Genomic DNA, 16,323 nt, shown 5'->3' with positions numbered 1-16,323 from the left:
GTATGGAGCCAAAATAATAAAAAATGCTTCACTGTCCCAATAATTTCGGAAGGCACTGTACATCTTTACTTTATAAACCTTAATAGTTTACTGCTACATGCTATGAAATACTGTTGACCCCTTTTTGTTTTCTCAGTTGGATAGATGTTCTAATAAATGACAATCACGCTAGCTAATCATATTACATTTAATTATAGATACTCTTTCATCACCTAAAGAAATGAGTCATATGTAGTCATAAGGACCCATCTAATTTATCCTATGTTTCAGGCTGTGGCGTTGGTGCTTGGGTTCTTAGTAGTGGTGGTGCTGTTTGTAGCTGCATACTACGCCTACAAAACCCGCAGTAAGATCTGGCGCCATGGCAAACCCAACATGATCTGGGACCGACCTCTGCTCAGACCACCTGAACGAAATGATGTACAGGACTGGGTAAGTGGAACATTTGATTTCTTGTGGTAGGTAAATGGCCTGAAATTCACTGCAGTATTCCTTTCCTACTCACAGTGGCCAAGAACATCCATAATGTGGTTGGTTACATCACAAACAGTTCACATGTTTGACCCAGTGCTTAATAATTAATTCCTTTGGGACCTGTCACCTGGATAACTAGATCAAAAGCACAGGTGTAAGTCACTGTTGGGGGATAGCTTAAAGGTGATAGAAGCTCTCAAGATAGTGGTTGGAAGAATAAACATGGCATTGTGGTGTGATCATTGGGTGGCTGTAGTCACCGATTATCCATTATATTGACAAGATACTCTAGTAGCCGCTCTAACAATGAAAATAAATGTCTTTTAAAAAAAGGAAGGCAGTTGGAAGGAGGCAAGCTCAAGTGGAACCATTCTAGCCAATGAGAGCACTTCTGACACCATGATCTTAGTCAGATATGACTGTACTGCTCAGCAGAGCACGAGCAAATGACTCAGCTTCAAAATGTTAGTGATCAATTTAGTGATGCCCGAGCCCTGCCCATACCCTAGTTCTTGATGACAAAATAGGCCCTACCCGGCCCTAACCCAATGAATAACGTCAGGGCCCGTCGGGCTCGGATCGGGTAGCTGAATCCGGAAAAGGTTGAAAAAACGATTATGGTGTTTCGAGTCCTGTGTAGTGCTGAATTAAATCCCATCTCTTTTGGTGTTGTTTCCTCATTCTAAAGCTCCTAAACACTATGATGGTGTTTCGAATCCTGTCTAGTGCAGAATTAGATCCCTTCTTCTGGAGTTTCCAAATACTGTAAATGGGAATCCCTCTTATTGTACACAAAACATTAGGAACACCTGCTCTTTCCATGACAGACTGGCCAGGTGAAAGCTATGACCCCTTAGTGATATCACTTGTTAATCCTTAAGAGTCTATTGACACAAACGTGCATCAATCTAAGTAACATAATAAAAAAATCTCCATCAAAATCCTTCAGTTTAAGCTAGAGATATCAGATTTTTTGCAAGAGCTACATATCAGTCCTCTGCATCCGTCTATGTCGGCCTTCTGCATCTGCGGTGGAAGGTGTCCGAGCTACAGTGGTGTTTGTCAGACCATGAGAACTCCCGAAAAATCGGTCTTCTCACGAAAAAGGCTGTAGTGTCCGAACGGTTTGGCCTACAAACTACTCCACTCTATGGAAAGGGGAGACTCTCACGAATACAATGGTGCTCTCCGTTTTGCTCTACAACCCCCCACAAGTGTCACAGGACTCGTCTGAATGTAACCCATACAAACGAATGGAAGTATGGAGGTTGTTTTGTGCCAACAAAAATAAGAGGTTAAATATGTGTCCAAAAAAAAAAACATTTCCTGATCTTTCTTATATCTCCTAGATATAGGACAGACACTTCAAAACCTTACAACTTATTATTTGACTGTCTTTTTTGCCATTTATGAATGTGTTATTTCTAGGGGCTAGTAGTAAAGGCCAAATTCAATATTTTCAAATGATTGTTTTTATACCTAAAGGGGTCCTAAAATTCAAAATCAAATAGCTAAATGAACCATGGTATGACCATCTTAAAACAATTCCATATGTACTTTTAGAGGTTAAATCCACTTAAATCAGTATAGATGAAGGGGAGAAAGGTTAAAGAATAATTTTGAAGCCTTGAGACATGGATTGTGTATGTGTGCGATTCAGAGAGTGAATGGGCAAGACAAAATATTTAAGTGCCTTTGAACAGGGTATGGTAGTAGGTGCCAGGGGCACCGGTTTGTGTCAAGAACTGCAACACTGCTGGGTTTCACACGCTCAACAGTTACCCGTATGTATCAAGAATGGTCCACCACCCAAAGGACATCCAACCAACTTGACAGAACTGTGGAAAGCATTGGTGTTACCATGGGCCAGCATCCCTGTGGAACACTTTCGACACCTTGTACAGATGTAGAATCTTAATTTCATCACTTTTGTTGTCAAATTAAGATCCTACATCTGTAGAGGGCAAAAAGCACTTCAGCCCAGGGCTCAATGCTATCCACCAGTCATCCATTATGTATGCTAAATGTCCTGACCTGAGTCTTTAAATTCAGATGATGGTACATGGTAGGGAAGGTTGTTCAGATGAATTGAGTCGCAGTGCAGTTGAGTTAGAGTATATGATTCACAGTTGACAGTTCAGTTGGGATTAGTCTGTGATCCTGGTCTTGATTGGCTTTGGGTCGGATTGGCCAGCCGGTGGGTAACAAAGTATATATGTATGATTTTCTGCAGGGAGACAGAAATAGCAAAAAAATAACAAGCAATAATGATAGTACATGAATGTATAATTAGATTATCAAATGCTAGAATATTAATACATTGTATTATTAATATAATTACTAAACATATCAATAACAATATGCAAAAATAAAATACTTGGTTAAGTTATGCAAATATAGCAACAAGATAATATTGAATGTCAAAAGTGGGATGCAATAACGTGGTGTGGTAGGCCAAAGCTAGAGCATGCTAAAATGGCACTGGCTATAAAGTGTAGCAAATAACATGTGGGGTATACAGTACATCAAACAGTAGATACAACTCCTAAAGCTAGTAGGAAAATAAGCCAGCAGTATTAACTCAAAAGCAGGCCTTAATTTGCATATAAAACAAGTGCACGAAAGGTGCAAACAATGACGTGTCAATTAACAACTACATGTAGCATCAAGAAAACTGATCAATGAAACAAAATGGCTGTTTTACTTGAACTATTAGCATTAGCGGCCAAAATGCTACACAAAACAAATGTTCTTATTTGCTCTCACCTGTCTGAGTTCGTGAAGGACCCGATTACAACAAAGGTGCCTGCAAACTTGCCTGTTTTTATACTTGACCATAAAGTTTCCTAGAAGGCAAACCTGCCCACAAATGCCCTCCCTTCACTTCTATGCTTCAGACTGGGGGAATTCTGAACAGCACAGAAGCACAATGTTTGACATTCACATTTTGCCTTTAATCTAAACATTTGTCTTCTGATATGAAGGTATGAAAAAATAAAGGTGGAATTTCACCAAAAAACATTATCCTTAGGCCCTATTCAGACTTGAGATAAGATTTAACGTGCACTTTAAAAAATGATGACTGTAGTAAATGTTTTAATGAGTCCATGTTAAGTCTACTTATCTCAAGCCTGAATCGGGCCCCGTGTGATCAGTGTAACAAAGGTGGTTCAGCACAAGAGTTTCTTCCTGAGGACTGGCTGAGTGGCCTAAGGCAGTGTTTGGACAAGCAGGGGACCTGGGTTCACATCCACTTTCTCACATGAATACCAGTGATGAAGGCTCACTTTATACATGTGATTTTACTTTTAGATTTGTGTGTATTGTTGTGTATTGTTAGATATTACTGCACTGTTGGAGCTAGGAACAAAAGCATTTCGCTACACCAGCAATAACATCTGCTAAATATGTGTATGCAACCAATAACATTTTATTTAATTTGACCTCATGTTACCTCTGCTATAACTTACATAGCCCTAAACATTCTGATTGTAAAATTAATTATAATCTCACAAAGTTGCCTGGCAACTGTATCCTATAATCAGTGACAAAGTCTACCCTAGGAAAAGTATTCAATTCCCAGTGTCTTCTCTAAATGTTTTATTAAAATATTGACAGTAAATTCTATCAAAACATATAATCATTCAATATTTATGCTATAAACCATTTGCAATTTTAAAACATTTCATTATATGAGAGAGACAGTCTGCCTAAACCTTTACATGCACTGAAACACCAAAAAGTGTTTTCAAAACACTCTCTTAAAAACACAATTATTCATATTGAAGAACCACTTTGGGTGGCTCAGAGTACTTCCATTCTGTTTTGAGCCTTATTCTAAAATTGATTAAATTGTTTTTTCCCTCATCAATCTACACACAATACCCCATAATGACAAAGAAAAAAGTTTTTTTTTTAAACGGAAATATCACATTTACATACAGTGGGGGAAAAAAGTATTTAGTCAGCCACCAATTGTGCAAGTTCTCCCACTTAAAAAGATGAGAGAGGGCTGTAATTGTCATCATAGGTACACGTCAACTATGACAGACAAAATGAGAAGAAAAAAATCCAGAAAATCACATTGTAGGATTTTTTATGAATTTATTTGCAAATTATGGTGGAAAATAAGTATTTGGTCAATAACAAAAGATTCTCAATACTTTGTTATATACCCTTTGTTGGCAATGACACAGGTCAAACGTTTTCTGTAAGTCTTCACAAGGTTTTCACACACTGTTGCTGGTATTTTGGCCCATTCCTCCATGCAGATCTCCTCTAGAGCAGTGATGTTTTGGGGCTGTCACTGGGCAACACGGACTTTCAACTCCCCTCCAAAGATTTTCTATGGGGTTGAGATCTGGAGACTGGCTAGGCCACTCCAGGACCTTGAAATGCTTCTTACGAAGCCACTCCTTCGTTGCCCGGGCGGTGTGTTTGGGATCATTGTCATGCTGAAAGACCCAGCCACGTTTCATCTTCAATGCCCTTGCTGATGGAAGGAGGTTTTCACTCAAAATCTCACGATACATGGCCCCATTCATTCTTTCCTTTACACGGATCAGTCGTCCTGGTCCCTTTGCAGAAAAACAGCCCCAAAGCATGATGTTTCCACCCCCATGCTTCACAGTAGATATGGTGTTCTTTGGATGCAACTCAGCATTCTTTGTCCTCCAAACACGACGAGTTGAGTTTTTACCAAAAAGTTCTATTTTGGTTTCATCTGACCATATGACATTCTCCCAATCCTCTTCTGGATCATCCAAATGCACTCTAGCAAACTTCAGACGGGCCTGGACATGTACTGGCTTAAGCAGGGGGACACGTCTGTCACTGCAGGATTTGAGTCCCTGGCGGCGTAGTGTGTTACTGATGGTAGGCTTTGTTACTTTGGTCCCAGCTCTCTGCAGGTCATTCACTAGGTCCCCCCGTGTGGTTCTGGGATTTTTGCTCACCGTTCTTGTGATCATTTTGACCCCACGGGGTGAGATCTTGCGTGGAGCCCCAGATCGAGGGAGATTATCAGTGGTCTTGTATGTCTTCCATTTCCTAATAATTGCTCCCACAGTTGATTTCTTCAAACCAAGCTGCTTACCTATTGCAGATTCAGTCTTCCTAGCCTGGTGCAGGTCTAAAAATTTTGTTTCTGGTGTCCTTTGACAGCTCTTTGGTCTTGGCTATAGTGGTTTGGAGTGTGACTGTTTGAGGTTGTGGACAGGTGTCTTTTATACTGATAACAAGTTCAAACAGGTGCCATTAATACAGGTAACGAGTGGAGGACAGAGGAGCCTCTTAAAGAAGAAGTTACAGGTCTGTGAGAGCCAGAAATCTTGCTTGTTTGTAGGTGACCAAATACTTATTTTCCACCATAATTTGCAAATAAATCCATAAAAAATCCTACAATGTGATTTTCTTGATTTTTTTTCTCAATTTGTCTGTCATAGTTGACGTGTACCTATGATGAAAATTACAGGCCTCTCATCTTTTTAAGTGGGAGAACTTGCACAATTGGTGGCTGACTAAATACTTTTTTTCCCCACTGTAAGTATTCAGACCCTTTACGCAGTACTTTGTTGAAGCACCTTTGGCCTCGAGTCTTCTTGGGTATGACGCTACAAGCTTGGCACACCTGTATTTGGGGAATTTCTCCCATTCTTCTCTGCAGATCCTCTCAAACTCTGTCAGGTTGGATCGGGAGCTTCGTTGCACAGCTATTTTCAGGTCTCTCCAGAGATGTTCGATCGGGTTCAAGTCCGGGCTCTGGCTGGGCCACTCAAGGACATTCAGAGACTTGTCCCGAAGCCACTCCTGCGTTGTCTTGGCTGTGTGCTTAGGGTCATTGTCCTGTTGGAAGGTGAACCATCGCCCCAGTCTGAGGTCCTGAGCGCTCTGGAGCAGGCTTTCATCAAGGATCTCTCTGTACTTTGCTCTGTTCATCTTTCTCTTGATCATGACTAGTCTCCCATTCCCTGCAACTGAAAAACATCCCCACAGCATGATGCTGCCACAACCATGCTTCACCGTAGGGATGGTGCCAGGTTTCCTCCAGAAGTGACGCTTGGCATTCAGCGGGCTGTCGTGTGCCTTTTACTGAGGAGTGGCTTCTGTCTGGCCACTTTACCACAAAGGCCTGATTAGTGGAGTGCTGCAGAGATGGTTGTCCTTCTGGAAGGTTCTCCCATCTCCACAGAGGAACTCTGGAGCTCTGTCAGAGTGACCATTGGATTCTTTGTCACCTCCCTGACCAAGGCCCTTCTCCCCCAATTGCTCAGTTTGGCCGGGCAGCCAGCTCTAGGAAGAGTCTTGGTGGTTCCAAATTTCTTCCATTTAAGGATGATGGAGGCCACTGTGTTCATGGGGACCTTCAATGCAGCAGAAATGTTTTGGTACCCTTCCCCAGATCTGTGCCTCGACACAATCCTGTCTCGGAGCTCTACGGACAATTCCTTCAACCTCATGGCTTGGTTTTTGCTCTGACATGCACTGTCAACTGTGGGACCTTATATAGACAGGTGTGTGCCTTTCCAAATCATTACATTTTACATTTTAGTCATTTAGCAGACGCTCTTATCCAGAGCGACTTACAGTTAGTGAGTGCATACATTTTTCATACTGGCCCCCCGTGGGAATCGAACTCACAACCCTGGCATTGCAAGCGCCATGCTCTACTAACTGAGCTACAGGAGGCCTAAATCATGTCCAATCAATTGAATTTAACACAAGTGGACTCCAATCAAGTTGTAGAAACATCTCAAGGATGATGATCAAAGGAAACAGGATGCACCTGAGCTCAATTTCAAGTCTCATAGCAAAGGGTCTGAATACTTATGTAAATAAGGTATTTCTGTTTTTTATTTGTAATACATTTGCAAACATTTCTAAAAACCTGTTTTCAAATCAAATCAAATCAAATGTTATTTGTCACATGCGCCCTGAATACAACAGGTGTAGACATTACAGTGAAATGCTTACTTACAAGCCCTTAACCAACAATGCAAATGTATTAGCTGTTCAGGAATATTATGGCTTGGGGGGAGAAGCCTTTTGGACCTAGACTTGGCGCTCCGGTATCGCTTGCCGTGCGGTCGTGCGGTAGCAGAGAGAACAGTCTATGACTAAGGTGGCTGGAGTCTTTGACAATTTTGAGGGCCTTCCTCTGACACCGCCTGGTATAGAGGTCCTTGATGGCAGGAAGCTTGGCCCCAGTGATGTACTGGGCTGTACGCACTACCCTCTGTAGTGCCTTGCGGTCGGAGGCCGAGCAGTTGCCATACCAGGCGGTGATGCAACCAGTCAGGATACTCTCGATGGTGCAGCTGTATAACTTTATGAGGATCTGAGGACCCATGCCAAATCTTTTCAGTCTCCTGAGGGGGAATAGGCTTTGTCATGCCCTCTTCACGACTGTCTTGGTGTGTTTGGACCATGATAGTTCGTTGGTGATGTGGACACCAAGGAACTTGAAGCTCTCAACCTGTTCCACTACAGCCCCGTTGATGAGAATGGGGGTGTACTCAGTCATCTTTTTTTCCTGTAGTCCACAATCATCTCCTTTGTCTTGATCACGTTGAGAGAGAGGTTGTTATCCTGGCACCACACGACCAGGTTTCGAACCTCCTCCCTATAGGCTGTCTCATCGTTGTCGGTAATCAGGCCTACCACTATTGTGTCGTCAGCAAACTTAATGATGGTGTTGGAGTCGTGCCTGGCCATGCAGTCATGGGTGAACAGGGAGTAGAGGAGGGGACTGAGCACGCACCCCTGAGGGGCCCCCGTGTTGAGGATCAGCGTGGCAGATGTGTTGTTACCTACCCTTACCACCTGGGGGCGGCCCGTCAGGAAGTCCAGGATCCAGTTGTAGAGGGAGGTGTTTAGTCCCAGGATCCTTAGCTTAGTGATGAGCTTTGAGGGCACTATGGTGTTGAACGCTGAGCTGTAGTCAATGAACAGCATTCTCTCGTAGGTGTTCCTCTTGTCCAGGTGGGAAAGGGCAGTGTGGAGTGCAATAGAGATTGCATCATCTGTGGATCTGTTGGGGCGGTATGCAAATTGGAGTGGGTCTAGGGTTTCTGGGATAATGGTGTTGATGTGAGCCATAACCAGCCTTTCAAAGCACTTCATGGCTACAGACATGAGTGCTACGGGTCGGTAGTCATTTAGGCAGGTTATCTTAGTGTCCTTGGGCACAGGAACTATGGTGGTCTGCTTGAAACATGTTGGTATTACAGACTCAGTCAGGGACATGTTGAAAATGTCAGTGAAGACACTTGCCAGTTGGTCAGCACATGCTCGGAGTACACGTCCTGGTAATCCGTCTGGCACTGCGGCCTTGTGAATGTTGACCTGCTTAAAAGTCTTACTTACATCGGCTACGGAGAGCGTGATCACATAGTCATCCGGAACAGCTGGTGCTCTCATGCATGCTTCAGTGTTGCTTGCCTCGAAGCGAGCATAGAAGTGATTTAGCTCGTCTGGTAGGCTTGTGTCACTGGGAAGCTCGCGGCTGTGCTTCCTTTTGTAGTCTGTAATAGTTTTCAAGCCCTGCCACATCCGACGAGTGTCAAAGCCGGTGTAGTACGATTCAATCTTAGTCCGGTATTGACTCTTTGCCTGTTTGATGGTTCGTCGGAGGGCATAGCGGGATTTCTTATAAGCGTCCGGGTTAGAGTCCCACTCCTTGAAAGCGGCAGCTCTACCCTTTAGCTCAGTGCAGATGTTGCCTGTAATCCATGGCTTCTGGTTGGGGTATGTACGTATGGTCACTGTGAGGATGACATCATTGATGCACTTATTGATGAAGCCAGTGACTGATGTGGTGTACTCCTCAATGCTATCTGAAGAATCCCGGAACATATTCCAGTCTGTGCTAGCAAAACAGTCCTGTAGCTTAGCATCTGAATCATCTGACCACTTATTTATTAAACCGAGTCACTGGTGCTTCCTGCTTTAGTTTTTGCTTATAAGCAGGAATCAGGAGGATAGAGTTATGGTCAGATTTGCCAAATGGAGGGCGAGGGAGAGCTTTGTATGCGTCTCTGTGTGTGGAGTAAAGGTGGTCTAGAGTTTTTTTCCCTCTGGTTGCACATTTAAGCTGGTAGAAATTAGGTAGAACGGATTTAAGTTTCCCTGCATTAAAGTCCCCGGCCACTAGGAGTGCTGCCTCTGGATGAGCGTTTTCCTGTTTACTTATGGCCTTATACAGCTCATTGAGTGCAATCTTAGTGCCAGCATCGGTTTGTGGTGGTAAATAGACAGCTACGAAAAATATAGATGAAAACTCTCTCGGTAAATAGTGTGGTCTACAGCTTATCATGAGATACTCTACCTCAGGCGAGCAAAACCTTGAGACTTCCTTAGTCTTACCGGAGTCAGCCGTTCTATCATGCCGATGTAGCGTATATCCCGTCAGCTGTATGTTGTCCATGTCGTCGTTCAGCCACGACTCGGTGAAACATAAGATATTACAGTTTTTAATGTCCCGTTGGTAGGATAAGCGTAATCTTAGGTCATCCAATTTGTTCTCAAATGATTGAACATTGGCTAATAGGATTGATGGAAGAGGCAGTTTACTCGCTCGCCGTTGGATCCTTACAAGGCACCCCGACCTACATCCACGATATCTCAGTCTCTTTCTCATGCAAATGACGGGGATTTGGGCCTTGTCGGGTGTCTGTAGGATATCCTTTGCGTCCGACTCGTTGAAGAAAAAATCTTCGTCCAATACGAGGTGAGTAATCGCTATCCTGATATCCAGAAGCTCTTTTTGGTCATAAGAGACGGTGGCAGAAACATTATGTACAGAATAAATTACAAATAACGCGAAAACACACACATAATAGTACAATTGGTTAGAGGGCTGTAAAACGGCAGCCATCTTCTCCGGCGCCACTTCTTCACTTTGTCATTATGGGGTATTGTGCTAGCTGTGCCACTAGAGATCCTGGTTCGAATCCAGGTTCTGCTGTAGCCGGCCGCAACCGGGAGACCAATGGGGCGGCGCACAATTGGCCCAGCGTCGTCCAGGGTAGGGGAGGGAATGGCCGGCAGGGAGGTAGCTCAGTTGGTAGAGCATGGCGTTTGCAACGCCGGGGTTGTGGGTTCGATTCCCACGGGGGGCCAGTATGAAAATAAAAAAGAATAATGTATGCACTAACTGTAAGTCGCTCTGGATAAGAGCGTCTGCTAAATGACGTAAATGTAAATGATGTAAAATGTAGATTGATGAGGAAAAAGTGAAGGGGTTTACATTCAAACACCCTCCAAACGCCAGATCTCAGCTTAGGTGCACAACTTTTCATGGTTTCACTATACAATGATGGTGTTTTGAGTCTTTCTATTTTAACAGTGAATGGTTTCCACTAGTTACCACAGCCACAAAGTTAAAATGGTCTCTATCAAAACAGTTCATGAAAACAAGCGTTTAATATAAGGTTAGGTTTAGGCATAAGGCTATCAGTGTGGTTAGGTTTAAAATCACATTTTAAGACGATACATTTTAGAAATAGGCGGGGTTTATGACTTTGTGGCTGTGGTAACTAGTGACGACCAGGCACAACGCCGATATAAAGAGTTTTTTCAAAAAATTGCCGGGATGTCACGTGTCCTACTATATATCAGTACACTCGTAATTAACAACCTAATCATTAAGAAAAGTATATTCGATCAAATAAGCCACATGTAGTAAATAAGCCATTCAATGTTTTGTTAACCAAATTCGACACTTTCTCATTCACCTCCATATAAAAACTCCACCTGCTGGGGAATACATATTTCGGGCCCAGTTATCTGCTTAGCCACTACCTCTCTGCTGTAGTTTATGGAGAGTAACATTACCTCTTCTCACTGGCTCTCAGGTGTTTGTCTATGGCACACCTGGTTTCACTGGGATTGATCATTAACCAGCCAGGCGATAACAGGCATTGTGAGGACCCATATAAGGTAATGGAGTCCTATTATCATTGCTATGTATTTACTCGAAATGGTTTCGGCCAATCCAGGCACTGAGTTGTTTAAGCAGGTATATGGCACACATTGGCCATTTGGATATGTTTCTTTAGGCTATCACTAAAAAAAACGTTACATTGAAAGAGCAATTGGCAGCTTGTAAAGCATGAATCCAAAAATATATATGATTATAACAAATAAATATATTATTATTCACTTATTCAGAAATTATATTTCCTAGCACTAACAATTCACTGAGATACTATAACCTCGTAATAGAGCATACAGTAGTAATGGCTTCTTGTGAGGAGCTGGTTTCATACGTGACCTGTCTGGGTCCCTGGAGAGTTCATTACGTTGAGTTATTATAGACAGTGAGAATATTGCCCTACTGAGTTCGCCAGAGCACTGATAGAGTGATAGGCCTTCTGCTCTTCACTCTGGTACCCACATGTATAGCAGTGATTCATTTACTCCGTAGAAGCCCCACTTCCTCCATTTTCTCTGGTAGAATGTATTACATCCCGTGCTATATATCTCAAACTGTTAGGAAACGTATTCGCAATCAATTATTCCACAGTGGCCTATATCTTATCCCAAGTATCTGGCAGCTTCTTGTCGTGTGGTGCTAACTCGATGCACCCTCTGATTGCAATGAGCTGCTTGCCTTGCAGGGAAGCATATATAATGCATGTGTCATGTATAATGTATTAAAGCATTGAGTTGCCTTGGTGTTGCTGCAAACCTCTACAGTACACGCTTCTTAATCAGTCAGTCTGCAAGGTGCAATAGTATCGCTTCATTTCACAGAAATGGTGTTCGTGAAAATAAGCTTCTTTTTTTGTAGATTTTAGTTTTAAAAAATAAATTGGCCCCATATTGAAAGAACATTGTGGTTATATGACTAAATAGCCTTGGTTTCTCTAATGACTGCCTCGCCTGGTTCACTAACTACTTCTCAGATAGAGTTCAATGTGTCAAATAGGAGGGCCTGTTGTCTGGACCTCTGGCCGTCTCTATGGGGATGCCACAGGGTTCAATTCTCGGGCCGACTCTATTCTCTGTGTATATCAATGATGTCGCTCTTGCTGCTGGTGACGCTCGGATCCACCGCTATGCGGACGACACCATTTTGTATACATCTGGCCCTTCATTGGACACTGTGTTAACAAACCTCCAAACGAGCTTCAACGCCATACAACACTCCTTCCGTAGCCTCCAACTGCTCTTAAACACTAGTAAAACTAAATGCATGCTCTTCAACCGAACGCTGCTTGCACCTGCCCACCCGACTAGAATCACTACTCTCGGCGGGTCTGACCTAGAGTATGTGGACAACTACAAATACCTAGGTGTCTGGTTAGACTGTAAACTCTCCTTCCAGACTCACATTAAGCATCTCCAATCAAAAGTTAGATCTAGAATCGGCTTCCTATTTTGCAACAAAGCCTCCTTCACTCATGCTGCCAAACATGCCCTCGTAAAACTGACTATCCTACCGATCCTTGACTTTGGCGATGTCATTTACAAAATAGCCTCCAACACTCTACTCAGCAAATTGGATGTAGTCTATCACAGTGCCATCCATTTTGTCACCAAAGCCCCATATACTACCCACCATTGTGACCTGTACGCTCTTGTTGGCTGGCCCTCACTACATATTCGTCGCCAAACCCACTGGCTCCAGGTCATCTATAAATCACTGCTAGGCAAATCCCCGTCTTATCTTAGCTCACTGGTCACCATAGTAACACCCACCCGTAGTCTGCGCTCCAGCAGGTATATCTCACTGGTCATCCCCAAAGCCAACACCTCCTTTGGCCACCATTCCTTCCAGTTCTCTGCTGCCAATGACTGGAACGAACTGCAAAAATCTCTGAAGCTGGAGACTCTTATCTCCCTCACTAACTTTAAGCGTCAGTTGTCAGAGCAGCTTACCGATCACTGCACCTGTACACAGCCATTCTGAAATTAGCCCACCCAACTACCTCATCCCCATATTGTTATTTATTTTGCTAATTTGCACCCCAGTATCTCTATTTGCACATCTATCATTCCAGTGTTAATTACGAAATTGTAACTATTTTTGCACTATGGCCTATTTATTTATAGCCTTACCTCCATAACTTACTACATTCGCACACACTGTATATATATTTTCTGTTGTATTTTTGACTTTATGTTTTGTTTTACCCCATATGTAACTCTGTGTTGTTGTTTTTAATCACACTGCTTTGCTTTATCTTGGCCAGGTCGCAGTTGTAAATGAGAACTTGTTCTCAACTGGCTTACCTGGTTAAATAAAGGTGGAAAAAAAATAATAAAAAAAATATTAAAAGAAACCATATTAATAAATACTACTACTTGCTGACTGGGCAGGGATTTGGCTAGACAGTGCCTTTGAGGTTTTACACATATCCCAGCTGGGAACAGTAATGACTCGCAGCCCATCTGATCCATGTCACTGACTCTTAGTCTCGACAGACTGTTCAGTCTGTCTGCTCCTAATGATGTTGTAGGTCATTGCTGGAAGTGCTTGATGTTGGGCTATACCATCCGAGGACAACTATGGTGTGTATTATGAATACATTTGCAGCCTTTATGAATGCATGAAAGGTTTCTATATAAGAGCCTTGACCATCAGCTGTTATGACTGCTTATAACAATCCTTAGAAGGCACTGTCTATCATGCATGATACACTGGTGGTTCAAAAAAAGTGTTACCAGAAAGTCCTGTTGTACAGTGAGGGAAAAAAGTATTTGATCCCTGCTGATTTTGTACATTTGCCCACTGACAAAGACATGATCAGTCTATAATTTTAATGGTAGGTTTATTTGAACAGTGAGGCAGAATAACAACAAAAAAGTCCAGAAAGACGCATGTCAAAAATGTTATAAATTGATTTGCATTTTAATGAGGGAAGTAAATATTTGACCCCTCTGCAAAACATGACTTAGTACTTGGTGGCAAAAGCCTTGTTGGCAATCACAGAGGTCAGACGTTTCTTGTAGTTGGCCACCAGGTTTGCACACATCTCAGGAGGGATTTTGTCCCACTCCTCTTTGCAGATCTTCTCCAAGTCATTAAGGTTTCGAGGCTGGCGTTTGGCAACTCGAACCTTCAGCTCCCTCCACAGATTTCCTATGGGATTAAGGTCTGGAGACTGGCTAGGCCACTCCAGGACCTTAATGTGCTTCTTCTTGAGCCACTCCTTTGTTGCCTTGGCCGTGTGTTTTGGGTCATTGTCATGCTGGAATACCCATCCACGACCCATTTTCAATACCCTGGCTGAGGGAAGGAGGTTCTCACCCAATATTTGACGGTACATGGCGCCATCCATCGTCCCTTTGATGCAGTGAAGTTGTCCTGTCCCCTTAGTAGAAAAACACCCCCAAAGCATAATGTTTCTACCTCCATGTTTGACGGTGGGGATGGTGTTCTTGGGGTCATAGGCAGCATTCCTCCTCCTCCAAACACGGCGAGTTGAGTTGATGCCAAAGAGCTCGATTTTGGTCTCATCTGACAACAACACTTTCACCCAGTTCTCCTCTGAATCATTCAGATGTTCAATGGCAAACTTCAGACGGCCCTGTATATGTGCTTTCTTGAGCAGGGGGACCTTGGAGGCGCTGCAGGATTTCAGTCCTTCACGGCGTAGTGTGTTACCAATTGTTTTCTTGGTGACTATGGTCCCAGCTGCCTTGAGATCATTGACAAGATCCTCCCGTGTAGTTCTGGGCTGATTCCTCACCGTTCTCATGATCATTGCAACTCCACGAGGTGAGATCTTGCATGGAGCCCCAGGCCGAGGGAGATTGACAGTTCTTTTGTGTTTCTTCCATTTGCGAATAATCGCACCAACTGTTGTCACCTTCTCACCAAGCTGCTTGGCGATGGTCTTGTAGCCCATTCCAGCCTTGTGTAGGTCTACAATCTTGTCCCTGACATCCTTGGAGAGCTCTTTGGTCTTGGCCATGGTGGAGAGTTTGGAATCTGATTGATTGATTGCTTCTGTGGACAGGTGTCTTTTATACAGGTAACAAACTGAGATTAGGAGCACTCCCCTTTAAGAGTGTGCTCCTAATCTCAGCTCGTTACCTGTATAAAAGACACCTGGGAGCCAGAAATCTTTCTGATTGAGAGGGGGTCAAATACTTATTTCCCTCATTAAAATGCAAATCAATTTATAACATTTTTGACATGCGTTTTTCTGGATTTTTTGTTTGTTATTCTGTCTCTCACTGTTCAAATAAACCTACCATTAAAATTATAGACTGATCATTTCTTTGTCAGTGGGCAAACGTACAAAATCAGCAGGGGATCAAATACTTTTTTCCCTCACTGTATTTGTTAGCAATTCTTCCTGGGGTCCACACAAAACATGAAACATGACACAATACAGATCATTAATAGACAAGAACAGCTCAAGGACAGAACTACATAAATTGAAAATACACTACATGACCAAAAGTATGTGGACACCTGCTCGTCGAAAATCTCATTCGAAAATCATGGGCATTAATATGGAGTTGGTCCCCCCTTTGCTGATACAACAGCCTCCACTCTTCTGGGAAGGCTTTCCACTAGATGTTGGAACATTTCTGCAGGGACTTGCTTCCATTCAGCCACAAGAGCATTAGTGAGGTCGGGCACTGGAACTAAGGGGTCTAGCCTGAACCATGAAAAACAGCCCCAGATCATTATTCCTCCTTCACCAAACTTTACAGTTGGCACTATGCATTCAGGCAGGTAGCGTTCTCCTGGCATTCGCCATACCCAGATTTGTCCGTCGGTCTGCCAGATGGTGAAGCGTGATTCATCACTCCAGAGAACATGTTTCCACTGCTCCAGAGCAAGCTTTACACCACTCCAGCCAACACTTGGCATCGCGCATGGTGATCTTA

The 16,323-nt window shown here is 43.1% G+C and overlaps 1 protein-coding gene across 1 annotated transcript in view; it reads left to right on the top strand.

The window, feature by feature from the left end:
• LOC121581683 overlaps positions 1–16,323 on the top strand; it is a 33,361-nt gene that overhangs the window by 11,807 nt on the left and 5,231 nt on the right. The window contains exon 7 of the mRNA XM_045224928.1: positions 271–432. Within this exon, the coding sequence (XP_045080863.1) occupies positions 271–432 (162 nt within the window). The remainder of the gene's footprint in view (positions 1–270; positions 433–16,323) is intronic.

Source organism: Coregonus clupeaformis, chromosome 14, assembly GCF_020615455.1.
Source record: "Coregonus clupeaformis isolate EN_2021a chromosome 14, ASM2061545v1, whole genome shotgun sequence".
Taxonomy (NCBI): Eukaryota; Metazoa; Chordata; class Actinopteri; order Salmoniformes; family Salmonidae; genus Coregonus; species Coregonus clupeaformis.
This window is presented reverse-complemented; position numbering and strand designations above follow the sequence as displayed.